Source organism: Xenopus laevis, chromosome 2S, assembly GCF_017654675.1.
Source record: "Xenopus laevis strain J_2021 chromosome 2S, Xenopus_laevis_v10.1, whole genome shotgun sequence".
Taxonomy (NCBI): Eukaryota; Metazoa; Chordata; class Amphibia; order Anura; family Pipidae; genus Xenopus; species Xenopus laevis.
In genome coordinates this window covers 81,073,039-81,100,796 of record NC_054374.1, presented here as the reverse complement: position 1 = coordinate 81,100,796, position 27,758 = coordinate 81,073,039, and the positions used below count along the sequence as shown (strand labels likewise).

The 27,758-nt window shown below is 38.0% G+C and overlaps 1 protein-coding gene across 1 annotated transcript; it reads left to right on the top strand.

Annotated features, from left to right (window-relative positions):
* The first annotated feature begins 724 nt into the window (after positions 1-724).
* Positions 725-27,758, top strand: maco1.S (macoilin 1 S homeolog). Its single transcript, NM_001174016.1, is given in 11 exon segments — positions 725-1,010; positions 4,056-4,197; positions 5,354-5,480; positions 7,978-8,101; positions 11,016-11,194; positions 11,751-12,243; positions 22,220-22,378; positions 22,622-22,804; positions 24,234-24,354; positions 26,394-26,568; positions 27,030-27,758. Coding segments are annotated over 11 exon segments (1,986 nt in total). The 5' UTR covers positions 725-930; the 3' UTR covers positions 27,233-27,758.

The window sequence follows — 27,758 nt, the reverse complement described above, 5'->3', positions numbered from 1 at the left end:
GAGATGAGTCTCCCTCCTTTTCAACACCCAGGACCGCCCCAACAGTACACCACTAGCCAGGCCCGGACTGGCAATCTGTGGGTTCTGGCAAATGCCAGGGGGGCTGCTGTAAGATGCCATAGACAGTGACTGTTAAGTGGTGGGGTCTGTTTGGACCTCTGTTTACTAGGAATGGCAGGGCCTATTTTGAATCCCAGTCCAGTCCTGCCCCAAGCCTTGCCACGCACAGCGCTGACCGACCAGCCCAGCCCTTTATCTTGCGGACGTGAAACCCAAAACAAATCCGCCCAGAAAACAGTCCCAAGGACCAGCGATAACCCCGCCCCGTCTTTTTTGCTATTGGCCACACCTCTGTCACCACTTCTGAAACTCATTTTATTATTGGTTACAATAAAACACGCCACGCCTCACTGCTTCCGACAACTCGACTTCCTGCTGCCGGCACTTGTTTGCCACTACGACCTGCCCACCAATTCTTATTGGTCACTTACGGCGTCTTTCATCCCCGTTTATCCACCCACTTTCTCGGCTTCTCTTTCTAAGGCCACCAAGGCGCCTATAGAATTCTCGGCGTCATTATTGGCAGCTTGCCCTTGAACACCAATGGCTACTTCCCCTGTCACTCAGCATTGGTCTGCTGCTGATTTGCCCTTTTGCCCATCAATCATACTATGAGGCCGGGTTACAACGCTCCCGCCCCTGGCTGCACCGTTGTTGTAGGGAGGAGGAGGGGCCTCCATCTTTATTTCTTTGTTTCAAACCTTCTAAACTCGATATTATTTATCTCGGTTTATGTGTGTCGAGATCCCGCTTTGGGCGGCCGGCCGCCATTGATCACGGGGAGCAGTGACAGCGACTCATAGGCTGCGGGGGGAAGGCCTCGGTGGCAGCGGCGGGCGGAGGAGGAAGCAGGAGGCGGACACCGGGAGAATGAAGCGGCGGAATGCTGACTGCAGTAAACTCCGGCGGCCGTTAAAACGGAACCGAATAACGGAAGGCATTTACGGCAGGTGTGTGTCAGCCTTCTGCCCGTGTATTCATACCCTGGAGAGGGTAGGCCGCAGGGAAATCCACGGGCTCTCCTGATGTCACTCCTACAAGAGAACAAGCTTCCCCACTGAATGCTGCCAGTCCGCTATGAGTGTTAAAGCAACATTGTGTTCCGTGTCATAGTCGGTGTCCCGTGCTTAGAATTCTGTGGGCTTTTGTGTTTGTCTTGGAATTCCAGTGACACTTACAGCTCTTATTAAAGTGTCACCCCCGGGCCACCGTCTCTGTCAGTTTGCGTACAGTAACACTTGACAGCTCCCACCACTTCTTGTATTAAATTGTTTGGCGTTCAGATTCCAGTATTGTTATATACCGTAATCTCAATAAATGATTATGTTCCTTAAAGTTACTTGGAGGTGCTCATTCTCCTGTCACTGACTGTCACAAACTCCCTGAGGGCTCCATGTTCCACTCTGTGAACGTTCATTAAAGCACCAGAGTTGTTGAAAGATTTCCAGAAAAGTTTTCAAATCACAATAGTTTGGAAATATCAGCAAAGAAATGCACATCCGTAAAAAGCAATGCCAAAACAATTGGTTAATTGAACGGCAGCAGGTTTTGACTTAACTTGAAAAATAAGGCTTCTGATGTGAATGTGCTGGCAGATGAAAAGTTTTGTATAAAGGAAACTGTAAAAGAGTTTTCTTGTCAAATAAGTGGAAAATATGTGAATGTCTGGGTGTTTTCTGGTCTTCCCAAATGACATCTCTAGTCCTTGGTTTCTGAGAGATATTGTGTTAAAATAAACGCACCTTGTTTGCGGTCTTCAACATTAGAACCCCTGTGTGTGTGTGTGTTTTCACATCATCTCTGCTTGGTCTGTATCTGTTTTGGTGCTGCTGAGCTAAGATAAACTAGCTGCCAATGTACATAACAGCAATGCCAAAACTGAGGGGCGCAGGTTGAATATCCTTGGTCCATGCATTTGTAGACTGCGAAGTAACATGTGAAGTGCTTCTGACTTCAGGTAGAGTAAGAGATTTTCCTTTGCAGGGCACTGTAGGTTGCATACAAACATATTTTGATCAAATACTGAATAAGACATTCTACTCTGAACATTTGGTAATTTAATTTTTATGTGAAAAAGTTTTTTCAAAACAATCTTAAAGGGTTAGTTAACTTTTTAGTTCACTATGTAGAATTTATGTAGAACACTGTATTCTGAAACCATTTGCAATAGGTTTTAGCTTGTGTGTGTGTTTTTTTTTCTAACAGTAATGATACCCAGCTCTCAAGTATGGAGTTATAGCAGCTAGCTAGTTTCAAGGATGCTATTTATCAAGAAGTAGTTTTAATGATTAAAGGATATTTAACAACAATAAAATTGTAGGCTCATAGAGCAGTAGAGTTTTGGCTGCAGCAGTCGGTGATCCCGATCTGTGAAGTGATCTGAAAGCTGTCCGAAGAGGAAAACCATCCAAAAGCTATGAACATTGGAAAGGAAGAAGACCATTTGAAAAGTTATTAAGAATAGGACCTTTTATAACATTTTAAAAGTTAACATAAGGGTGAACTACCCCTTTCAGAAGAAACAAATGTTTTTTTGCATAAGTATGCTCTTTAATATTTGATAGAATCAACCTTTGATGTAATAGCAGTTTTACATATGCAGTTTACTTCCTTTTCAACATCAGATCAGTGAATAGGACTTGTGCTTTAAAACTATTGTTTTGATTCCAAAATATATTTGGGTTTGTTTTATTTCTTGCACTAAACAGGGCAAAATCTGAAAATGAAAATAAAATCCAGTTTTTCTTCCTGTTCCTACAAGCAAGGTCAAAACAAATCTGCAGTCCAAGGGATTCCTTCCCAATGGATCATTGATGATATTTCCTTCTAGTGTTTGTGGTTATAGCTATGTATAGTACTCTATTGGGTCTTTACTCTAGCTAGAATGGGTTGTAACTAATATCAGAGAGAATTTTTCCATATTTACCTGGCTCACAACTTGTGCCTTTTTACCTGAGGCTTCATTCACATTAGTTTGGCAACAAAATTCAAACCTGATTCAGTAGTTCCCAGTTTTTTTGTTTTTTTTTTAAAGAACAGTATTTAGTTATGTGCCCCCTCTTTTCTGTTTTCTCTTTCCGGTATTAAAGAAACCGTAACAGCCAAAAATAGTTGCGCTTTATATTCATTTAAATATAATGTACCGTTACCCTAGATTGGTAATAGTTGTGGGTTTGCTTCTGGAACACTATTATAGTTTACTTAAAAAAAGTTGTTCTGTAGCCACGTGGATTCAATATTCTATTCAATAAGCAAACAAGGCATGTTTTTACCAGATATAAGCTCTATAGAATACAATGGCTTCAGTTTTTAAATGGGGGGTCACCTTTAAGTAAACCTTTAGTATGTTCTAAAATGACCAATTCCAATTATAGTTTTTAATTATTGGATTTTAGGCAAGTTGCAGATAAAACATATTTCTTCTTAAACCATCGTAAAATATTGTAAATTAATCAAATAAAGTATATGGCTGACCAGATGACTTTGGTATTGCAATACATGGATAAAAAAAAAAATCTTTTTTTGTTTTAAGAATTTCCCAAGTCTGTCAAGTGACAAGATGCTTATGATTTGAAATCATGAAGTGCTGCAATTTCAAGAAATAAGCACTTGTCACTTTAGTCTTCAGGTAATTGCCATGGAAGGGAGGGCACTTTTCTAGCATTTTGTCCCCCTTTCTTGAAGCATTAAAATGTTTGACATTGCTCCGTGTGCAATTACAATTAAAAGGCAGTGCGATTTTACTAGTGCTTTGCACATAACTATTGACGTATGGCACCCGCAAGTCTTTAATGTAGATGTGCTATATAAAACTAAGGTATGCTTTTATAACATACTCAACCACATAGTATCATTGCTGTTATGCAATTCTAATGTGGACAAGGCTGTAGCACAAATTGTGTTCTGTTGATATACTTTATTTCTACCACAGTGTTTATTGTAGTTTAAAATTATATACCTCTATATCGTTAGTGACCTATATTTTTCTCTTGCAGTACGTTCCTGTATCTAAAATTCTTGGTTGTCTGGGCGCTAGTATTACTGGCAGACTTCGTCCTGGAGTTCAGATTTGAATACCTGTGGCCATTCTGGCTGTTCATCAGGAGTGTATATGATTCATTCAGATACCAAGGACTGGTATGTATACTTTTACAAAAGTACAGCTGGCTTGATGTCCATTGTCTAAATGTACAAAACAATTTTAAGCTGATCATACATGGACCAATATTTCCTGGCAACTTGTTCCGCTATGTGACTGATATATGGCCAGTTGAATAGGATATAAAATTCCACTAAGTAGACCACATAGGATAGCAGAGAACCTTCATATGTAATCCAAACATTAGCCCTAGTTGACCAATGGGGGACATGTGTTTTTAAAAAACATTTTTGTGCCACATTGTGAAAGTTTATGGCAACAAAATGTTATATAAAAACCTACTTTGCACTGTTACTTTAAACTTACTCGATGAGTATGGCATAATGGATTTGTGAGAAGAAATCCCATATTCCTTTGCACATATGTCAAGGGGAATTTAATTTTGTGAGCATATTTTAGTCTTGCTTTATAACTGGATTCTAGATATAAATTCAGGGTAATGGTCAGTGTCCATCAAAGCAGGATAAGTAAAATTTTAATAACATTTATTACAGTGCTGCTTGGGAATTTCTGTTGCTGATTTAGCAATGGGTTTAGGCAGGAGAAACTCTTAACTGAAGCAAAATTTAGGTTTAAACCAGGGGTCCCCAACCTTTTTTACTTGTGAGCCACATTCAAATGTAAAACGAATTGGAGAACACAAGCATAAAACAAGTTTCTGGGGGTGTCAAATATGGTCTTTCATTAGGTATTTGCCACCTATGTGGCCTGGCAGCCTACAGGAGGCTTTGTTTGGCAGTACACATGGTTTTTATGCAACTAAACCTTGCTTTCAAGCCAGGGATTCAAAAATAAATACCTGCTTTTTGAAGCCGCTGGGAGCAACATCCAAGGGTTTGGAAAGCAACATGTTGCTCACAAGCCACTGGTTGGGGGTCACTGGTTTAAACTGTAAAAATGAATACAATTATATCCTAGCATTTTTTGGCTGGAATGAATCCGAAGAGGAAGGCAAATAACAAACAACTATATAAAATAAATATTGAAGACCTAATGCAAAGTTGTTAGGAAAATTACCTTCTATAACATACTAAATTAATTACCCCTTTAAAGTAATTCTTGAGTTCGTTACTGATATCTTTATCTTAACTGTGGTTTCTTACATCTAACACACTTTTTTCTGTTTTCTTTCAGGCATTCTCAGTATTTTTCGTGTGTGTAGCATTCACTTCAGATATAATATGTCTTCTATTTATACCAGTACAGTGGCTGTTTTTTGCAGCCAGTACCTATGTTTGGGTACAGTATGTTTGGCACACAGGTAAACAGCACTGTTTTACTATGAAAATAATAGTTACCCTTCTACTGTCATGCTTGTTAAGGAATTGTTCATCTTCCAAACCCTTTTACCATTCAGTTGTTTTCAGATTGCTCACCAGACTTTTTTTTTTTTTTTAAATAATTGAGGCTTAAAGGGGTTGTTCACTTTCCAAACACTTTTTTCAGTTTGATTGTTTTCAGATTATTCACCAAAAATAAAGACTTCTCTTCAATTACTTTCCACTTTTTTAGTTTTTACCGGTTTTCCAAAATGTAATCTAAAGTTTATTGTTCCTGTCCCTGGTGTTTCAGATGTTGACAGCTCGCTAATCCATGTGCAGATTCGATCAATTGTTACAATTTGCTACATTTAATTGATACATTTCTCAGTTGCCTCTGAGGAATTTTAACAACTATTGTATCAAATCTAACAGCTGCCTTTAATGAATCTCTGGGATTCTGCTCAGCAGGAACAAAAATAATATAAAAATAACATCAATTTAAAGGGGTTGTTCACCTTCCAAACACTTTTTTTCAGTTTTTCTGTTTTCAGATTGTTCCCCAGAAATAAATACTTTTTTTCAATTTCTTTCTATTATTTATTTATTTTTTACTGTTTTTCCAAAATCTAAGTTCAAGTTTACTGTCTGGTTTTTTTCGGAAAACGAAGTGCTCTGTGTGCCTGGCCCCAGGCAATTTAGATGTTAGCCTAGAGACTAATCTCCCCGAATCTGCCTGTGTGGCTAGACCCTTAATGTATCAGTTTAGAACAGTTTACAGCCCCCCCCCCCCCAGAGCTGCTTCAGACAGACGTAAGAAGGTGAATAATTAACCTTTGAACTTCAATATTAGAAAAACATTTGCAAATAGAAAGTAACTGGAAAAAGTTTTTTTTTTTCTGGTGAACTTTCTGAAACCAACTGAACTGGAAAAAATGTTGGAAGGTGAACAACCCCTTTAAAGTTTAATGTTCCTGTCTCTGGTGCTTCAAGGGGAACTCCAGCTTCCCAACAAAAATTTGATAAAGAGGCCCACATAACACAGAAACCCCTAATATAGCCATTACCGTTACCTGTTTCTTCAAAAAGTATGACTAAAGCCATTTTCTATGCTGACATCCTGCTGTTTAACAGTTCTTCTCTTTCTGCATCATTTGAAATCCTGGCAGGGAAGGAGGGACTAAACACTGATGTTACAAATTGTAACGACTTCTCCACAGTTTACAGACAGCATGCAGGAACTACATAACCCACATTGCATTGCACTATGTTCCTTTCCTTATTGAAATCATGTGTGCAGGGAATTGTGGGGTTTGGAGGATGCAGGCTAAGGACAGATGGCTGCTGATACAAAGTAACAGTAGTCAGCCAGCTCAGCAAAGTAGTCAGACAGATCAGTAGGGGGCTAGGGTTAGAGAACTGTTCCAAACCATTAAAGGAGAATGCAACCCATCATTAAAAAAACCCTACCCTACATAGACCCCCCCAGCCTAACTGCTACCCCGGGTAAATGGCCATAACTTTTTAACTTCCCCTCGGTGCAGATTCAGGACATCTGAGTTCACATCAGCCATCTTCTTCTCTTCAGTCTTCTTCGGGAAGTAAGTGCTGTATCGGAATGTCACAGAAATTGCAGTAGCGCCAGAAGAAAACACGAAGATTATCGAAGAAGAAGGCTGCTGTAAACTCTCCTTTAAGGGGTGGAATTCTGCTTTAAAAATCATGAAAAGCCATATTTTTTAATTGATGTATAATGCAAACTTTCGTGAAATTACTTTTAAAAAACCTTAAGTTATGTTTGTGTGGAGTTCCCCTTTGTCTGGCAGCTCAGTAATTCAGATGCAGTCTGAATTGTTACGATTTGCAACATTAGTTGATACATTTCTCAGCAGCATATGTGGAATATTGACTATTATAACTGCTGACTTTTATTAAACACTGAGATTCTGCTCAGCAGGGACATAGTTAAGAAATGTGACCCCCCCCCCAATCAGAGCTGCTATAGATAGACATAAGGTGGAAAATTAAACTTTAAACTTCGATATTAGAAAAAAGGTCTCAAATAGAAACCGAAACTCTTTATTTTTGGTGAACTATCTGAAAATAAATGAACTGAAAAAAGTGTGGGAAGGTGAACAACCCCTTTAAACATGAAAAAATATATTTTAGGATGTACTGGTAATCTGCCTCTGGGTGACGATGAATATAGTGTCTAGACACTAAACATAGTATGGAAGCTAACTTTTTGCAGTTTGGTATAATTTACTGACAAATGATAAAGCAGCTCTCTTGCACTGCAACCTGTGAATCTTCTGTCACTAAAGCCTATCTACTTTTCATACAACATAGAAGTGTGTCCTTAGTTATGTTTTGATCCTTTTTAGATAAACCTCAGACACCTAGGTTGGGTTAAGTAATGGTTTGAAATTCAATCTATGGGTAATAAGATTAATAATTTAATAGCTTTTTAACCATTTTTATTTTTTTTATTTTTAACAGAAAGAGGGGTATGTTTGCCCACTGTCTCACTATGGATACTGTTTGTATATATTGAAGCTGCAATTAGGTTTAAAGATCTGAAGAATTTTCATGTAGACCTATGTCGTCCTTTTGCTGCACACTGGTAGGAATAATTCTTTGCTTTGTTTTTATCAGAAAAATTTACTTCTCTTTGTGGCATGTTAAAGGTTGTAAGGGTTTTCCTCCTTTTACGAAATCAGATGCTATTCAGGTGCTATTCATCAATCTATGGGTAAATTATTGCATCCATAGGTTTATAGAAACTGGGTTTCCAGTATACAAGCTGTTAATGTAATTTGAAGGCACTGTGTCTTAAAACTGCTAAAATATCTGTATATACTGGTATCCAATCTATTATCTGTAATGCTTGGGACCTGGGGTTAGTAGTATTAGGGTGGTGGCAGATGGGGAGATTAGTCGCCAGGCAACTTTGAGTGACTTCGGGAAAACCCAAAGCGATTCGTATGCTATCCCACCGACGATTCTTATTCTTGCTGGCGGAAAGGCATTTCGGGGACATTAGTCGCCTGCATAGAGATGATTTGTCACTGGGCGAAACAATGCTATGAAATTTTTTTTTTTAAGTGCACTAAAAGGAATATGTAATGTTATAAATTGAAATACAGTAGAACCCCCATTTTACGTTTTTCAGGGGACCAGGGAAAAATTATGTAAAAACCGGGAAAACTTAAAATCAGGCAAATGTGTTAGACCCTCAAATATAAAGTATACAGAGGAAATAAGTGCAGGAGTCATATTTGTATTTAAAACGCATGTACCGCTCCACATGTACTGCTCTAGCGATGCTCACCACTTCTGTCTGTCCTTCCATGCTCCTTCACAAAACAGCTCCTCACAAGCCCCCTCCTGTTCCACCACATCTCACATCTTTCCTTTCCTGCTTGTTCCACAGCATAGCTTGCCACTTTTGACTGCACAGTTAATTTTCCAGAGCCCTCATTCTCCACTGGCTCACATGGTCTTTCCCTAGCACAGCTCTCCACTTTTGCCTGCACAGTCTCATTTCCATCACCCTCCCTCTCTGGCAGCTTTCTGTCTTTCCCTTCCCACTGCTTCAGAGCACAGGGCATGCAAGTGGATATATATGGTACAACTGAGTGAGGGAAAGTTTCAGGAGCCCTAAATCTCAAAGTAAGAGGTTTTTTTTTTTTTATCTAAAAACTGATGTAAAATCCAGGAAAACAAAACATTAAAACACTGGAATAATACACACAGGAATGCAATGAGAATGGTTGGGAATGTAAAAAAAAAAATGTAAAATGCAAGAAAATTTTAAATCCAGGGACGTAAATTCAGGTTTATACTATATTAAAAAAAACAAAAAAAAAACATCCCCCCCCCTCCAATAAAAATGCTATCCTTGACAAGGTTTGCTATCTTTAATGTTTAATACATATGTAATACAATAAAATCTCTCTACTGGTTGTGCATAGCCTTTTAAAAAGTTGGTGTAGCTATATGCACTTTTTTGCATACCCCAATCTCCTGCTAGCAGACTTTCTTTTTAAATCCGGAAGTTACTTGCTCTGCTTTACAGATTACTTTTTCAGTTTGCCACCTTCTCCCTCTTTTTCGCATTTCTGTTGCGTTTAGGTGTTTCTCTAAGGGCTACAGGCAATGAATGCAGCAGCCATGTCAGTCATAAATCTGTCAAGGACCAAACAAAACCTCCAACAAAGCAGTTACACTCTTAGGGAAATAAATCATGCTATCCAAAAGGGAAAACAAGGCAGGCAGATAATCAACTTCAGAGCGGAGCTACTAACGTCAGGTTTTATAAAGAAAGTCTTATAAAGAAAGTCGAATAGCAGGAGAATAGAGCACACACATAAGTGCATGTCGCCACATCGCCTTTTTTAAACACAGTTCACAACCAAAAGAAAGATTTTATTACATTATGTAACTATGTATTAAATATTAAAGTTAACTTTGTACAGGATAGCAGCAGCAGTGTAACTAGAAATAACTGGGCCCCACAGCAAATTATTTTTCAGACCCCCAAAATGTCTAGAGATTGACATGTTTTACCAATATTTATTGAAATTGTATATGAATTAGGGCCTCATGGGGTCCTATACTTCCTGCCCCCCCCCTGCAGCCACAGGGTCTGCTTCATTTGTAGTTATGCCACTGGATAGCAAAATTATTGGAGAAAGGAAGAATGTTTGTGTTTTTTTTTTTTGTTTTTTTTTTACTAATTACTTTTTTAGTGCACTCTTATTTTATTTTTATTTTATTTTTTAAATAAAGCATTGTTTTGCTACCAATGTGGATACATTCAAGCTTAGTTACTATAGTAAGTTACTGTTTTATTACAGAATAAAATAAAAATTTTAAAAAAAAATTACTTAAAATGCCCTTTATGGGAGATGGGTTTCCAATGATTCTGATGGTATCATGTGGTGTGTTTGGGCTATGGCACATGGAAATTTGTATTGCTACTTATTGAAAATTGTGAATCTTCATAGTTTCCAGTTGATCTCACGTGTAAGTTCTATGCATATTAAAACAAAAAACTGTTTTTCCAACAACATGGATTTATGTTGGCTCTGTTAACCATGACTAAAAAGGTACTGTTTTATTACTGAAAAGACAATAAAATAGTTATAGGGCATCACAATCAGAAGTTCACCAATATAATTTTGGGGTCTGGTTGTGCATTTCTTAGGCTTACAACTTGCAGAGGTAGTCCCAGATCACACAACCAGGCATAGCAAAAGAAAAGTAAATGTATATTGGGTACAAATAAATAGCCTTACACACTTCATACTATGCTGCACATAATCATTGTGCTGCAAAGCATACTGGAAAGCTTTTACAAAAAAAAATTGGGAGACTGGAGCATTCCAGTAATTCCCCTTTCTCAATGGGGTTTCAGGTAATAGCCATACCTGTACCAGTATTTCAAAATACAAAAATGTCAGGATCAACAAAACTGTTCACTAATGATTCTATGTTATATACTCTATAAAATACTTTTATCTTTTCCTCTCTAGTATTGGTTATCCTGTGGTCACACTGGGTTTCGGATTCAAAAGTTATGTTAGCTATAGAATGCGATTAAGAAAACAGAAGGAGGTGCAGAAGGAAAATGAGTTTTATATGCAGCTTCTGCAACAGGCACTGCCACCAGAGCAACAAATGTTACAGAGGCAAGAAAGGGAAGCAGAAGAAGGTGGGTATCCTCAGCACAGTATCTACATTATGACCATATTCAATTTAACTATGATCAGCAGCATTTGTTATATGGTTAAATATACATATGTATGTATTTTTGTCCAGGACGGGCAATCTGTGGGTTCTGGCAAATGCCCAGTTCTGTAAGTTGCCATAGACCGTCACTGTATATTGGGCTGGTGGGAGGCTGTTTGGGCTGCTGTGTGACCTGTTTGGGCCTCTGTGTACCTGAAATGCCAGGGTCTATTTTGAATCTCAGTACAGTTTTTGTCTGACTTGCAGGTGATTATTTTAAAATAGAATGCTATGTCAATGTTTCTAATTTTGAAAAATAAGAGATTATAAAAAAAAAAATAGAATGCTATGGGCTGTCTTAAATTATTTTTATTTGTTAAAGTTGCAAAACTACTTTAATATTTATCCCTTTACCATGTCACCTTATTCCTCTAAACAGAGAAGCTTTTCTAGATCTTGACCCTCTCCCTGGTGCATGGCATATCAGGGGAATTTATTTTCTGTGCAGTTAACATTTATTTTTCTTGTTAAATCTGCAGCTGCAAAAGGCTTATCTGAAATGGATTCTACAGTACTGTTACAGCACAATGGTGGACTTTCTTCAAATAAAAAAATATCCAGCACATTACCAGAGCTGGAATACAAAGAAAAGGGCAAAGACAAAGATGTAAAAAGACAGAATTTGGGTATTAATAATAACATCTTGCAGCCCACAGACTCTAAAGTGCAAGAAATTGAGTATATGGAGAACCATATCAACAGCAAACGATTAAATAATGATTTAGGGAGTACAGAGAACCTCTTAAAAGAGGATCCATGCACAGCTTCCTCTAAGAACTACAAGAATACAACAGGGACTGCAAATTCATCGCCTCGTAGTCACAGTGCATCTAATGGGAGCATTCCTTCCTCCTCATCATCTACCAAGAATGACAAGAAGAAATGCAGCAGTAAGAGTCCAAACACTCACAAAGACCCCACAGAGAACTGTATTCCAAACAATCAGCTCAGCAAGCCAGACACCTTAGTAAGGTAAGCAAGGCAATGCAAAAATGTGCCCAATGTTAAATTATTAGTTCCTTCGATCAAATATGCATATAGTCTGTCAAATATTAACCAACCGTAAAACCTTTTTGATGAAATTTTGACAGAGGTTTGCAGCAAAGAATGCATAAATCACATTACCTTTATGGATCATTCTTTAACGTCGTTTCTGACATTAAATAATATTACATTGAAATCTGCTGGGCAGATATTGTTGCAATGAGTGTGTGTCCTGCTGCTGTGTTTATTTTTTTTGATTTTTCAAAATGCCTATTGCCTGCAGTGGCCTGAGTCATAAGACCTATAACAGAAGACACCTAGCCAATGTAGGAAATATATTTGGAAGAACAGGCTATATCCCAGAATTTTTTTAAAATAACTTCTCTTACATGCTTCATCTCTTCTGCTTTGCCCTTTCCAGCTGATTTGTATGGCTCTTAAATCATATGAACCAATGTCTTGCATAATGATCTATCCTTGGCATAATATCATGTTGATGATTGGAAGGATTAGTTTGATATCTAAACTAAGAATATTATGTGGCAATTTGTCTGTAGTTGCAAAATACTTCTCACTGAGCATTTTTATTTGCTCATCGTGGTATTCAAGTTCAAGTAATCTGCAGTTAAGATAAACTGAACTAAATATCTGTTTAAAGGAACAGTCACATCAAAAAAATAAAACTAGAACATTCATGAAGTAGGAAAAAGCCCAAGCAGAAATTACTGTTAAGTGCTGCTTGGGCTTTTTCCTCTCTCATGAATGTTCTAGTTGTACTAAATGTCTGGACAGGACGTGCAAGGAAAAGCCGCGCTTAAAGTTTTGGTTGTGTATGGGCAAGCAGTTATCAAAAAATAAGTCTTTTAAAGTAATACAAATATAATGCAGTGTTGCCTTGCACTGGTAAAACTGGTGTGTTTGCTTCAGAAACACTACTATTGTTTATATAAACAAGCTGCTGTGTAGCAATGGGGACAGCCATTCAAAGCTGAGAAGGCTCAGCAGATAACAGATAAGCTCTGTAGAACATAATGGTGTTATGTTTTTCACTATAACTGTGCCCAGGGGTGCTTCGCCAATGAGGCAAGTTGAGGCTATCGCCTCAGGCGGCAGCGCCCAACTAGGTACCAGGGGCAGCAAAAATGCTGCTCCTGGTACTTTAAGAGCGAATTTCCGGGGGGGGGCAGCAACTGCTGCTGCCTCAGGCGGCTGAGGGGCCAGGATCGCCCCTGACTGTGCCATATAGCCTTGTTTCAATTTCCGCCATTGCTACACATCCGCTTGTTTCTATGGACTATAGTAGTGTTTCTCAAGCAAACCAATCCGTGCAGGGCAACCGTACATTATATTTTATTTACTTTAAGACACTTTAATTTTTTGGTGTTACTGTACCTTTAATATCCACTGATAGGATTTTTGTTATCCTTTTGCTGCAATAGTGATTCTTATTGGGGTAAACCTGTTATCTGGATCATCATATAACAAACAGACATTATATAAACCCAATAGATGGTTTTTCCATTAAGTACTGTTTTATTATCATAGAGAGGAATAATTAAAAATTAAAATTAGTTGTATTAATGGAGGTATAAGGGGTATTTTTGATACATTTCTCAGCAGCATCTGTGGAATACTAGCAACTATTGTATCAATTCTAACAGCTGCCTCTAAAAGAACTCAGGGATTCTGCTCAGCAGGGCTAAAGATAACAAACGTATCAATTTAAAAAGTTAAGGGGATGGACACTTGTTTTTTTCGTTGTGTTTTGGACGGGGTATGCATCAAAGTCTTTGAAAGAGCCAACTGCCGCTTAAATACATTTGGCTAGGCAGGCAGCACATTACGCTAGCGTATTTATGCAACGGTCAGCTTTTTTAAAAGCCGCGGTGCGGACTGAGCTTAATAAACGCATATGTTACCATGCCCTAAGGAGTCTGCAACCCCTCCCCCCAGAGCTGAAAAATGGTCAATAGAAAGTAGTGAAAAAAGTCTTTATTTCTGGTCTGAAACCAACTGAACTAAAAAAAAAAGAGTTTGAAGGTGAACAACTCCTTTAAAAGGAGAACTAAACCCTTAATGAAAAAAATCTACCCCCACCCTACATGGACCCCCTCCCTGCTCCCCCAGCCTAGCTGCTACCCCTGGTAAATGCAGCTAACGCTTTACTTACCCCTCGGTGCAGATTCAGGGCATCGGAGTTAACTGGCGACATCTTCCGGCACGTCGGTAATCTTCGGGTCTTCTTCCTTCACTTCGACGCATGCACAGTTGTCTCAAACGCTGTGAATGTGCCGATACACAGATCTCATTCCGAAGATTACCGAAGAGAAGAAGATGGCGCCAGTGAACTCTGATTCCCTGAATCTGCAGTGAGGTCTAAGTAAAGAGTTGGGGGCATTTGCCCTGGGTAACACCTAGGTTGAATTCTCCTTTAATCAGGGTATCATTGACAACCAATTTTTACATTTGAGTGTCTGTAGACCCAGTGTTTAGTTTGGAATGAAGTTTTAAAAACTATTTTGTGTTTAATTACCATTGTCAAGTCGTTATGATAAACTTCTAAGCGTGGATGCAGTGCTGTATTTGGGGGTGATGCTTCATTATACTGTGTGCATCTGACTACCCCATAACTGTTGAGTGCATGCAGTGGTATTTACCCCTCGGCAGTCTTTAGCAAATCTGATTATGTAGGCACCCAAGTACCACTGCCCTCAATGAATATATGAAAAATATGGCACTTCATGTAATTTTGTTTTTTAAATCCTGACTCATTGTCCATCTTGCAAAAATTCTGCTATTTAAAATTGTTTCCAATTTTTTCTGGTTCAACTTTTAAAGGGGAAAAACAAAATTAAAAGAATAAAAAAGAAAAGAATAAAAAAGTACGCCAACTCAGACCTGCCGAATTCATGTAGAAGCAAATAGTACATGTCCTGTTACTATCTTGATCTGCGCTGGGTTTCAGTCAATATTCCAAATGTTTCATGGTTTTCAGGTGTCAAATTGAAAAATGTGTAAGATTCTGATTTTTTTCATGATATTGATCCCCCCCCCCCCGCACAAAACTTTTTCGGAAAAATGTATTGATAAATAAGGGGGGAAAGTCCATGCAGATTTGGTCAGAGTAGTTTTCAGAAAATAGTGAAAACATTTTGGATTTGGATTTTTTTAACCCACTAGATCTAGGTTAAAACAAAAAGTAATTCAGGTTGATAAACCAGATGTCTAAACATTAGTGTGTTTGGTTTTCTGTAATGCCAAATATTCTTATAATACTCACAGTATTTGGCTCTGTTTTCAACGGAATATGATAACAGTGGTAAGTGACTTCTGTGGGACAACAGATTTTCGCAATCTGTACATAATGTTTTCTAAATTAAAAATAAGCTAAAAACTAAAGCTACCAAATATGTTGGGCTTCTTTACCAGCCAAAGGTCACCACAGACTTTCAACAGTAAAGCTCTTTACCTCCAAAATTACCCCAGAAGCTTCTTTTATTGCTGATTCACAGCATATTCAGCTGCTATAAGTTACCTGAGCTTAAAGATTCACAATATATAGCAAGGGTGTGCAACCTGTGACACGAGGGCCGCATGCGGCCCAGGATGGATATGAATGCGGCCCAGTTTGAAATGCTTGGTTCCCATCTCAAAGGATATGCGCCCCCCCCTGGACCTAATGGGCCTGCAGGCTGTCACTACTTGGTGCTTGGCATTGGCAATTCAGCTTTTTGTTACTGCTGCGCTCTGGTTGTGCGCATATGTCTGACTTGCGTTCTTCACGTGCGGGAGAATCGGAGAGAAGCGCATTGGTGGAGGGAGCAGCTGTGGAGCAAATCAGAGCGGTTTCTGGCTGCTTGTGCTGAGCACTTCACTGAGTTGGGGCACTGTATTCTCCTAAACTGCTGCAACACTTAACATTAGATCTACCTGGCTCCTCCACTACTTCGGTGAGCAAACCAACAAGGGGGGGGGGCAGTGGTGGTGAGCAGGTTTGTGCGCCTTAATTCTTTTTGGTAGACTTCCATCCATTCTGGAGGGGGGAGTACCAGTGAAGGAAGAGAAGGGGGGAAAAAAGAAAGAAATAAAGGTATGGAAATAGGAGAAAACAAGAGAGAGTGAAATAACACTGTGTGCTCTCTAAGTCCAGACACATTAACCACCTCAGTCTGTCGTCATGTTAGGAACAGGCTTACTATGCCAGGTTGTAACAATGTGGTGACCTATGGAGTTGGGAGGAGGGGGGACTCTGCCCATTGCCCAGTTAGTGATAATAATAAGTCTACTTACTATCCAGGTGCCCCATATTCCAGTTTATAACTCCATCTGCTTATCCAATTGGTATTGTAGTTCTTTTCTGTGTATTTTCTTTACTTTTACAAATCAAAAGTGATTGTGTATTTCATGTGTGGCCCCAGACTTTTTTTCTTTTTCCAATGTGGCCCAGGGAAGCCAAAAGGTTGGACACCCCGATATACAGTATAAAATATAGTTCACAATACAATTCTTGTATAAAATCCAGATTTTCCTTACAAGGCAGCATAAAAACAGTTGTATTCCGCAGAATGAAAATTCTAATCATAGTAGCATCATTTACTGTGCCAGATGTAACCTCACTTTGTGATGCTGGTTTTGTAATTTTGATGACCCTGTAAGAGTAGTTTCTAAATTATCAGCCCAGAGTACAGTGAGCATACTGTTTTATAGGGCTGCTGAATGCAAGTTCAGTATATAAATACAGTATTTCTTGGTCTTTTTTTAAGACTTTTTAATACTTTTGTATAACTCCTACTAATATGGACACAAACTACATTATTTATCTGGATATTTCCAAAAAGCATTTATGCAAATGTTCACTGAAATAAAAATACTGTACAGGTATGCGATCTGTTATCCAAAATTCTAAGAATATATCTGATATCTTTATTTGGTTTTCATCATTTGGGTCACAATACCTTAAAGGGGACCCGTCACCCTAAGAAATGATTCCCAATCTTATTTTATCACATTAGTCAAGCAAAATTAACTTCAATTGCACTATATAAATTATTTGAATCTTGTTTCCTTTGGTCTGGGAACTCCTAATTATATATAATATATATAATTATATATAGCAAGGAGGTAGGATCCATTTTGTGGACACTGTTATTAAGGCAAGACTTACATCATCTCAAAGCCTTATTTTTGCACCAGAATGGGGGACCTGATGTCCATCCCCATGCATTGCGGAGAACGGGGGAATGTGTGGAGAGCAGTGACATCTAAATAGTTCTGAATGGAAAGTGAAAGCAATTGTCTGCCACGCCTAAGGCATAGAGGAGGGGCAGGCAATATTTGATTTAAAAGCTGAGATTCTACTATGAATGCTTTAATAAAAAAAAAGAATTTGGATTTCATGTTTAATTTGAAAAGAACTTTTGAAGTACAGATTTTTCTGTCTGGGTGACAGGTGCCCTTTAAGCGGTGTTTACCAAGCCCAGCTAGTTAATACAACATTTTCAGTTATAAATTCCTTATTTTAAGTGGACTGTTCTATCCAAAGTCCGTGTGGAAAAAGAGAGACTAAAATTATGAACTCTTCAGTTTCATTAATAAAACCTAAACTCAGAACATGTGAGCATGGTCCTGGTCTTAGCTGGTAAATGAACCCACACTGGGAGCAAAGATAAATTAATTTGTAGATAAAATCAATAATTTAATGTTATAAAATAAAGAAACGAACCGGGCAGATACACTTTGACAAAGCAAATCAATGTTGAATTGAAAGAAAAAGGTGAGAGGCTACAGTGTCACCTAATATACTGTAGCTCTGCAGATACTAAATGCTTAGGAAAAGAGCATTTATTTAAGATTGTCCTAAACAGGATTTTAAGTCACTGCTTTAGTAATTTTTTCAACCTGGATGGCTTGACATGACTGTATCTCAGTATCAATGAATGTTGACCGCTGTAGGCATATTTGAATATGTATCCATTATACAAGTTAAATTGCTGTTTGGCACAGGAGATCATTACTAATCACATTTATTTTGCATGCTCACTACAAAAAGCTGCAACCATAGATGTCCAGATCTCTTACACAAAATCTATCCCACTAATCAGAATATGTGTTGGAGATGTAATACAAAACTTGGATTCCCTTTACATATATGGTGAGCATGTGACAAACTGCAACCTTTTTGGATCTCGATATTCCAAACAATTGAACAAATCACAGGACTGAACTGGCAACCTACCCCTTCTGTAGGTCTATTATCGATGCTTCCTGGGAGCCCAACAAAATATAAAAGATCACTCGTAGGCTTTTGCCTCGGGGCAGCTAGAACGGTGATCCCCGCCACTGGAGATCTGCCACTCCACCAACCCAATTTAATGGATTAAGGAAATGGGGAATATTATGAGAATGGAGGAATTACTCCGCTATGCACATGAGAAGCAGGAAGTGTTCATCAAGACTTGGTCTCTTTGGGTAATGTTTTTGGAATCGGGTAAATAGAAATAGTCACAGTTGAACCGATTGTAATGCTGGGAAGGTATGTGACATTTATATTTTCTTTCCTTATTTTTTTTTTTTTTTTTTATGCTTTTTCCTATCTATCCTTTTCTTTTATTTTGTTCCTCATTCTATATAAGGACTTATTACATTACTATGCATAATGGTATCACACCCACTTCTCTCTCTTAAGCCATTCCTGGTATAATCCAGGTGACTGTGGGAAGTCGAACAGGGATTTTATATTTTACATAGTCGGCTCTTTCTGAGCTCCTAGAATAAGTGAAGATTTTTTCAGAACAGTTAAGCTGGTAAATGAGACTAATTCATGTGGTGAAGTTTTGATTTGTTTACACTATTTGAACAAAGAAGGTATAACGTTTTCATATGGTATAAGGTGTAAATCGTATGAAACCCCCGGCTTATACCGAACAGTTACAGTGAGCGGGTGACAATCTAATTCTGTACTGTATTAGTCTTTGAATTTTGATTTTCTTTCTTGTTATTTTTCTTTTTAATTTATGGAAAAATGTAAACAATTACTTGTTTTCATGGAAAAAATAATAAAGAATAATAATAATAATAATAAAAAAAAAGCTGCAACCTTCTTCTGGGGACCAAAATGATATTCAAGTAGACATTCCCAAATCTATAATTTATTATTCTGATTTCACCACAAAGCATTTGGTTAAATCCATTTAATCTGCTGTCTTTTGAAGGCATGCCAAGTGCAAAAAATGCAGCATGTTGTGTCTACAAAATGCAGTGAATGCAATAAAACACAACTCTGAATGTTTCATTACAACTGGTCTGAATATAAAGGAATCCATTAGTTGCATTTAGGTGAGCTTAAATGCACAAAAACATGTGTATAAGCCCTAAATTTATTGTGTATCTATAGGCAGTAATGCTGTGTTTATGCAAATCAGAATATGCGGATGCATTATAAGCATTTTCATGCTCGCTAAACAAAATTGAATATGAATATTTCTTTTGACGAAAACCTAAATTTCTAACTTCTCAAATACCTAAATAAATCTAAAACATTGTAACTATAGAAACACCCTTTTAGATCTGCTATCCAAGCGCTTGATTAGTCAGACAGTCTTGGTTATGCTGATTTTTCTGTCAGGTACCACATGCCAAATTCAATTTATTACTCACAAAATCAGGTGTAGAAGACAGGAGTGCCCATACTTTACTAAAGTGAGGTCTACTTTTAGTGATGTCCCATTATGATCTACATCCATAAAAGCATTGATTGCATTCTGTTCCATGGAAAATATATCTTAAATATTATATTGATTTATGAGAATTTATATAGCTATATTTAACAAAACTATTTCTTATGTAACCTCAACATAATAAATATCTAAATGAAAAGCATGAAACAGGTGTAGACAAGCTGTTTGTTGACAGTGTTGGGTTCTACTGATCACCAGCTAAAGGTCTACTGGTAGATCCCGACCTACCTTTTGGACACCCCTGGTCTAAAACTGTCAAATCAAATTTTTCAAACAAAATTCAAATTGGATTTTCGAGAGTTTCGATTTCTGGCCCTTTAAGAATTTGACTATTCACCACCTAAAACCTGCCAAATTCATGTATAAGTCAATGGGAGAGGTCCAGTGACCAATTTGAAGATGTTTGTAGCCTTCCTAACATTCAAGTTTTTTTGGAGAAAAAAACTCGAATTGAGTTTGGTTCAATTAGATTTGAGTTTTCTGGTTGGTAACATTGGTCCGAGTTTTAGATTTTTTTTTTTTTTTCTTGTAAATAACCACCCAGTCAAATTTCAAGTATATTCAAATTTAATAGAGTTTTAAAAAAACTCAAATGAATTTGAAATTGGACCCTTGCTAAATCTGCCTCTTAATGTCCGAAATATGTCTCTTTATTCTCTGTTCTCTGCTCTGATTCTGAATTTAAAAACAATGTAGCAGAAGTTAGCAAATGAACAAATCTTTTTGATGCATACAATGTTGACTTCTGCATTGTTTCAAGAGCCAGAACCAGGAGCAGCACATACTGCTTTTAATTGCAATTACATTTACAACGAACTACTGAATTTTCATGGATTGTGTAAATTCATTTCCATTTTCTTTTGCTCCGTAAAATGCTATTTTTGGACAGTGAAACAGCTTCTTTTCAATATACGCTAGCCATTTGCATGTCTGAATACATGTATCTTTCTCACAATGTCATTCATGTTCTGTAATTAAAAGACCTGTAAAAAAGAAATAATAATCACAAACAAGCGTAAGGTATTATGAGGATTAGGGTACTGGCAGAATGAGAGCCGACTACTGCAACATTTCAGTTGTACATCATCATTAATTGAAAAGTTGTTTAGAATACATTTAGGAAATGTTATTTTGGGGTTTACAATCCCTTTTTAATGAAAGCGATTGTGCTTCAATTGAAGTTTTACTGAAAGCAAATAAAGAAGTGTGCTTTTTTTGGGGGAAAAGTGTGAACATACCAGTCAATGTCTCGATTATGTAATAAAACATTTTTCCATTTCAAGCACTGTTTCTTATTTACTCTTTGCTCATTGTGCCTGTAGAGATGGTAACATATTTTTACATATTCATTAGATAAAAAATATTTTAAAATATATTACAGCTGGAACAATAACTGGGTATATTAATGATATAAGTGTTTCTAATATAGTTAGTTGGCCAAAAATGTAATGTATAAAGGCTGGAGTGACTGGATGTCTAACATAACAGAACACTACTTCCTGCTTTTCAGCTCTCTAAATCAGAGTTGGTCAATGACAATAAGGGGGGGCCACATGGGACATAACTGTTCAGTGAGTTTGCAATTGATCCTTAGCATGCAGCTCAGATTCAAAAGCAAACGGTCATGACCCATGTGCCCCCCCCCTCAGGTCTCAGATTGGTTACTGCAACCAATCAGTGGAAACCAAGAGAGCAGCAAAGCAGGAAGTAGTGTTCGGCCTATTAATGTTAGACATCCAGTCACTCCGGCCTTTATACATCACATTTTTGTCTTAACTATATTAGAAACATTTTTTATTTTGCACAGTCTATTTCTAGTTTTTATTTTTACATTGAAAAATTCATTTAAATATAGGTACCAAATGACCTTTACCCCAGTCCTTTCACATTGATCCTAGGAAAAAAAGGTAGCAATGTCCATTCAAATTTCTGTTTGGGTCAGATTTTAATTTTTGTTTTAAATGTACTGAGCACTGTTTTTCAAGTAAACTTTCTTTCTAGCAACTATTGGCTAATGGCACATGCAGTGATTCCTTTGCTGGTGCAGAAAACAAAGCAGATGCTATTAGCCTTACCTTGTCCCTGGTAGAATGGCACAATTGCATAGAGTCTGGATCTATTTGTGTGTTTTAAATATTTAAGGTATAGTTATCACTGAGCATTTTTTTCCCACTGATATCTCGTAATTAAGGTTTTGTTTTTTACTGCATTGTCTCTTGTTTTTCCAGGCTGGAGCAAGATGTAAAGAAATTAAAAGCAGATCTGCAAGGGAGCAGACAGGTTGAACAAGATCTCCGAAGTCAGATTGGTTTATTAACCAGCACAGAGCGGGGGATTCGAACCGAAATAGGGCAGCTGAGACAGGAAAACGAGCTGTTACAAAATAAGTACGTTTCCCTTACTTATAACCTATTTGCCAGAACAGTAACTAGTCTCTGGATTTCTGTGCATGCTTCTATTTAGTAAATAACAATTGTTTGCCCATATATATGCGTGTGTAAATTACCCTCACTAAGCAATATGTTTATGAAAAAATATTCTATTTTAGTAGTGGAATATGGTATGCAAAAGAGGTTTTGATTTATGAACCTTCTGCTAATAATTAATCAGTGTTTGTCTTATTCATTAAGATTACACAGTGCTGTTCAAATGAAACAGAAAGACAAGCAGACGATCAGTCAACTGGAGAAGAAGCTAAAGGCTGAACAGGAAGCCAGAGCTTTTGTAGAAAAACAGCTTCTGGAAGAAAAGAAAAGAAAAAAAATAGAGGAGGCTACAGCAGCAAGGGCAGTTGCTTTTGCAGCAGCCAACAGGTATAAATTGCACAAAACTGTATATTGGGTTTCTGCAGTGATCACAACTTTTCTAGAGGTTGGAGGGGGTAATGACATTTGGAATCTGAACAGATGTACAGATATGTCTATGGCAATATAACTATTCATCTGTCAGAATCTGGTTATAGTATATGAAGAATCACACCAATGTAACACATGCAGTTTGGTTCATATTGACTGTAATAGGAAGCATTTGAAAGTAAATCAGGCTGGTTTGTAGCCTAACAAATTGTTGATGACAAAACCCAGCTTTAACCATTTCCCTAAGAGACTTCCTTCTGTTCGTATTGTAGTTTATTTGGCACACCATTTCATGTATAGTATTAGTACAGGTATGGGACCTGTTATTCAGAATGCTTGGGACCTGGGGTTTTTCGATCTTTCCATTATTTGGATCTCCATTCTTTAGTCTGCTAAGAAATAATGTAAACATTTAAATAATACCAATTGGATTGTTTTTCTCTAATTATATCTTAGTTTGGATAAAGTACAAGGGAATGTTTTATTATTTCAGAGAAAAAGGAAATCATTTTTAAAAATTTGAATTATTTGATTATTATGGAGCCTATGGGAGATGCCCTTCCTGTAAATTTGGAGCTTTCTGGATGACCGGTCTCCAGGTAATGGATCCCATACCTTAATATATTTTCACCAAATCCACTGGAGACCTCAACATTTGAAATCAGATGCAATTTGATGCACTGCTACTATTGTTGATGTCTCCAGTAGTGATGTGCAGGTCAGGATTTCCCCAACCCACACCCAACCTACCTTAGCCCACGCCGCCCGCATCTGACTTCCGGGTTGCCTTTATATACCTGCGCCACCCACCAATGGCATCACAAAAGGGGCAGACGAACAGATGCAGCGTCTATAAAAGACTAACCCGGAAGTTAGAAACCGGCATTTGACGGTGGTGGCTGGGAGAGCAGCAGAAGTGCTCAACCGTCTGCCACCCACAAAGAGCGCGAGGTTGGCCCGAACCTGACCCACGGGTATCGGGCCAGCCCACAATCACTATTACAGAGAAGTGGGTGTAGACTCTACCACTGAAAGCTGACCTCTAATACACTAGATATTGCAAGCAGTAAGTTACAAGGAATTTGTTGATGATATTATTAGAACAAAACTTTACCCAATTAAACAGGTGTGCTTCAGCTGTAGCTTTCCTTTACAGTTCAGTTTATTGTTTTAAAAGACACCTTTGTCTTTTTGCCTGGAAAGTTACATAGCATTTCACGCACTATGAGGGACTGTATGTATTAATGCTTTGGCCCTAAATTGCAGACTCTGCCTGTTACTTGGCAAATTAAATTCTTACCTTCTGAGGCTCATTTATTCTGGATTTAGTGATAACTTCTCTTTTTCTGTTTTATTTTTATTCTTTTTTTTTATATATATATTAAAGAGGTGAATGTACAGAAACATTAAAGAATCGAATAAGAGATTTGGAGAACGAATGTAAAAAGTTATCTATTGACATGAAATTAAAAGAAGAACAGATAAGAGAGTTTGAGATAAAAGTACAGGTAATGTATGCATTTTATATTTTTTGAGCTGATTATAGATTATTGTATAGACTAAAACTAGGCATTTAGAAGCTGAGCATTTTCTCTGTAAGAGTAGTGACTGCAACAATACCTGCGGAGTGCTTTCCAGTTACTAGATGTATATGTTGTCTGCTATGGCACTCTTGCATTTTTTTTATTTTTTTTTCGTGTACTGCTATATTTTCCACAAGCATGGCAAAGTAAAGCAAGTTTTTAGCTAACAAGTATACATGTAAGTATGCACAATACATTTGCACACAACAAGTTGCAGGGTGGCAGGGTGTAATGTTAGGTGTCTGAAAAATGTGGTGGGCAAAATATCTGAGCCTTTAGGCTAAGGCCACACTAGGCGATAGCGCCGCGATTTGACTCGCCGCGACTTTTAAGCCGCAATCGCTGGGGAAACTTTTGCGCTGGCGTCTATGGGGAATCGCGAAAAATCGGCAGCGTAAAAACACACGCGGCGATCTTTTCTCTACTGTCGCTCGAAATTGCCTCGCTAGGCGATTTCGAGCGACAATAGAAAAAAGATCGCCGCGTGTGTTTTTACGCTGGCGATTCCCCATAGACGCCAGCGCAAAAGTTTCCCCAGCGATTGCGGCTTAAAAGTCGCCGCGAAAAGTCGCCGCGAGTCAAATCGCGGCGCTATCGCCTAGTGTGGCCTTAGCCTAAAGTTTGCTATGTTTCTTTTACATTTGAACCAAATTGTATAACCTTTATGAAATCCATTAATTTGTTCCCCTGGTAGTAATAGGGCCACTATCAAACATTGCATGAGACAATCCTATAGGTAAAACCACAAATGTTTTATTTATCTTTTAAAAAGTTCTTCCCTTTCCCATAAAAACATCAACAGGAGGATACAAGGAGGGGCACTTCCCCACTCTTAACAATGTGCTACTAATTCATAATAATAATAAGTAATGGGATATAACCCAAGCATCATTTTTAAACAACAGTACTGAATTCAAAAGTTCCAGAGGATAATGAGTCGGGATTTGAATCTACCACAGTGTTCAGTTGTACCAATATCTAATGGGTCTAGAATAATGGACTACGGTGATAGACTGAGCAGCCTGCAAGTAATCTCATCGTTCAACAATGCATACACAGCAAGGGCATCCCAGAATTCATTTTACATTTGCTTTTAATGCGTGCAAAGTATCATCCTATTAATAAACCACAGCAAAAGGATACCATGCATTATGAAGGCAAGACTGTGCCATCTAAAACACTTGCTCATTTATTGTATACGACTAATTGTACCTCTGAAGTTACTCTTAAAGGTATTAATGGAATAAGCCACCAGAACATAACTTGGCAGGGCATTCCACAAAACTCACCATGACAAATGAGTTCCTCAAGTCAAAAGGGGATGGCCTCTTGTTTTTTTGCTCTTTTTTATGTGGATAAGTTATAGGAGGCAGGTTTTTTTTTTTTATTATTGAGGAGTGTGTTCTGTTGGTGTTTGCTTTAAAGCAGAACTTAACTCCCCCAATAAAATCTACTACCCTAGGTAGCCCCCCCCACTTCCCACTGAATAGGTAGTTACCCCAGAAATTGCCCCTAAAAGTTTTCTCACATATCAGTGCAGAGTAAGCACAACAGAGCTCATGGGCATAATTTTCTGGCTCTTCGGTATTCTTCTGTAAGTGAGCGCCATATTGTCGCATGCACAGTTGGAGCAGTCTTCCGGTTCGTAGCAACTGCACATGCGACAAAAGTGCCGGAAATTGCCTAATGGAAGGAAGAGGACCCGAAGAAGACCAGAGATCTGGAAGATGGCGCCCATGAGCTCCGCTGCGCTTACTCTGCACTGAAACATGAGCAAACACTTGGGTGCAATTTCAGGGGTAGCTATGTTGGGGGGGGGAAGAAGGGAGGGAGGACCTCCTAGGCAGGGGATTTTCTTATGGGGGGGGTATTTCTCCTTTAATTTAATTATTTTTTTTGTTCTTTTCCCCCCCTTGTTTATGTGCATTTTATTTTTACCGACTCTTTTTTAATGTGTATTTCAGGAACTACGAAAGTACAAAGAAAATGAAAAGGAAACAGAAGTTTTAATGTCTGCACTTTCAGCAATGCAGGATAAAACGCAGCACTTAGAAAACAGCCTCAGTGCAGAAACCAGAATAAAGTTAGATTTATTCTCTGCCCTGGGTGATGCAAAAAGGCAGCTTGAAATTGCTCAAGGTAAGAGATTTTTGAAGAACGTTCAAAAATGTGCATTCAGGTAAGTTGCAAGCTCCACAGCTGCATAAGGGTGATTTGGTGGTTGATCAATACTAGTAGGGATATGCACTGTGCAGTAGGCAGGAAAGCGACAATTTTATGTGCGTTTTGTCTCATGGATGATCAATTAGCACCACTAACTAACTGTGTTAAGGGTCATACCATAATTCACAGGTTCTGTTGCTATGCCTGGATCTATAGAAGGGGGACCGCAACAACCATATTATATTTTTAATTGCATAAGTTCCTTCTCCCACTATTTGAAGCTTGTGTTTGTCTATAATTTGATACCCCATAGTTTCCTAATGAAACACTACAATATCCCACTGTAATTGCTTGTTCTGCCCTTACCCAGGTAGATTTTATGTTGTTGTTTTAAATGTGTGGGTACACTCAAAATGCATTCCATTTTATTTTTACAGGACAAATTCTACAGAAAGATCAAGAAATCAAAGACCTCAAACAGAAGATTGCAGAAGTTATGGCAGTGATGCCCAGCATTGCATACACTGCAGGGACAAGTACCCTAAGCCCAGTCTCCCCACATTACTCTTCCAAGTTTGTGGAGACTAGTTCATCAGGGCTGGACCCCAATGCATCAGTTTACCAGCCACTCAAGAAGTGAACACTAGCTGCCACCAACTCGCCAATTTTGCCCAACTCAAGTCGACATGCGAAAACGACAGTTGCCATTAAAGATTAATTTGAGAACTGTTTGTTGTGACTTGAACAAAGAAAGCTGGTAACAGGATGTCAGAAAGAAAAGAAGCTCAATTTTGTTTTTTTTGTTGTTTTTTTTCCTTCATTTGAAAAACCTCACAGAATTTTGCAATTCAGTTACCTGGCCAAAATGTGGAAGTGTTTCACTTTGATTAAACACAATCTTGCCCCAAATTTTCTCTCTAATTCTAGTCTCATGAGAGAACAGGAGGTTCTCCTGCAGATCTGATCGAATCCGCTCTCTTAAAATTGGCAAATTCTTGAGAAATGTAATGATTTTAAGATCAAGCCGTGAAAAATGTAATGATCATTGCAATTGCAACTTTTTCGCCCCTCTGCATGTTGCATACCTTGTGTTACTTTGTAAGTACAGAATGAAAAACCCAGACTGTGCAAACATATCAAATTAAACCTGTACATGCTTCATTTTG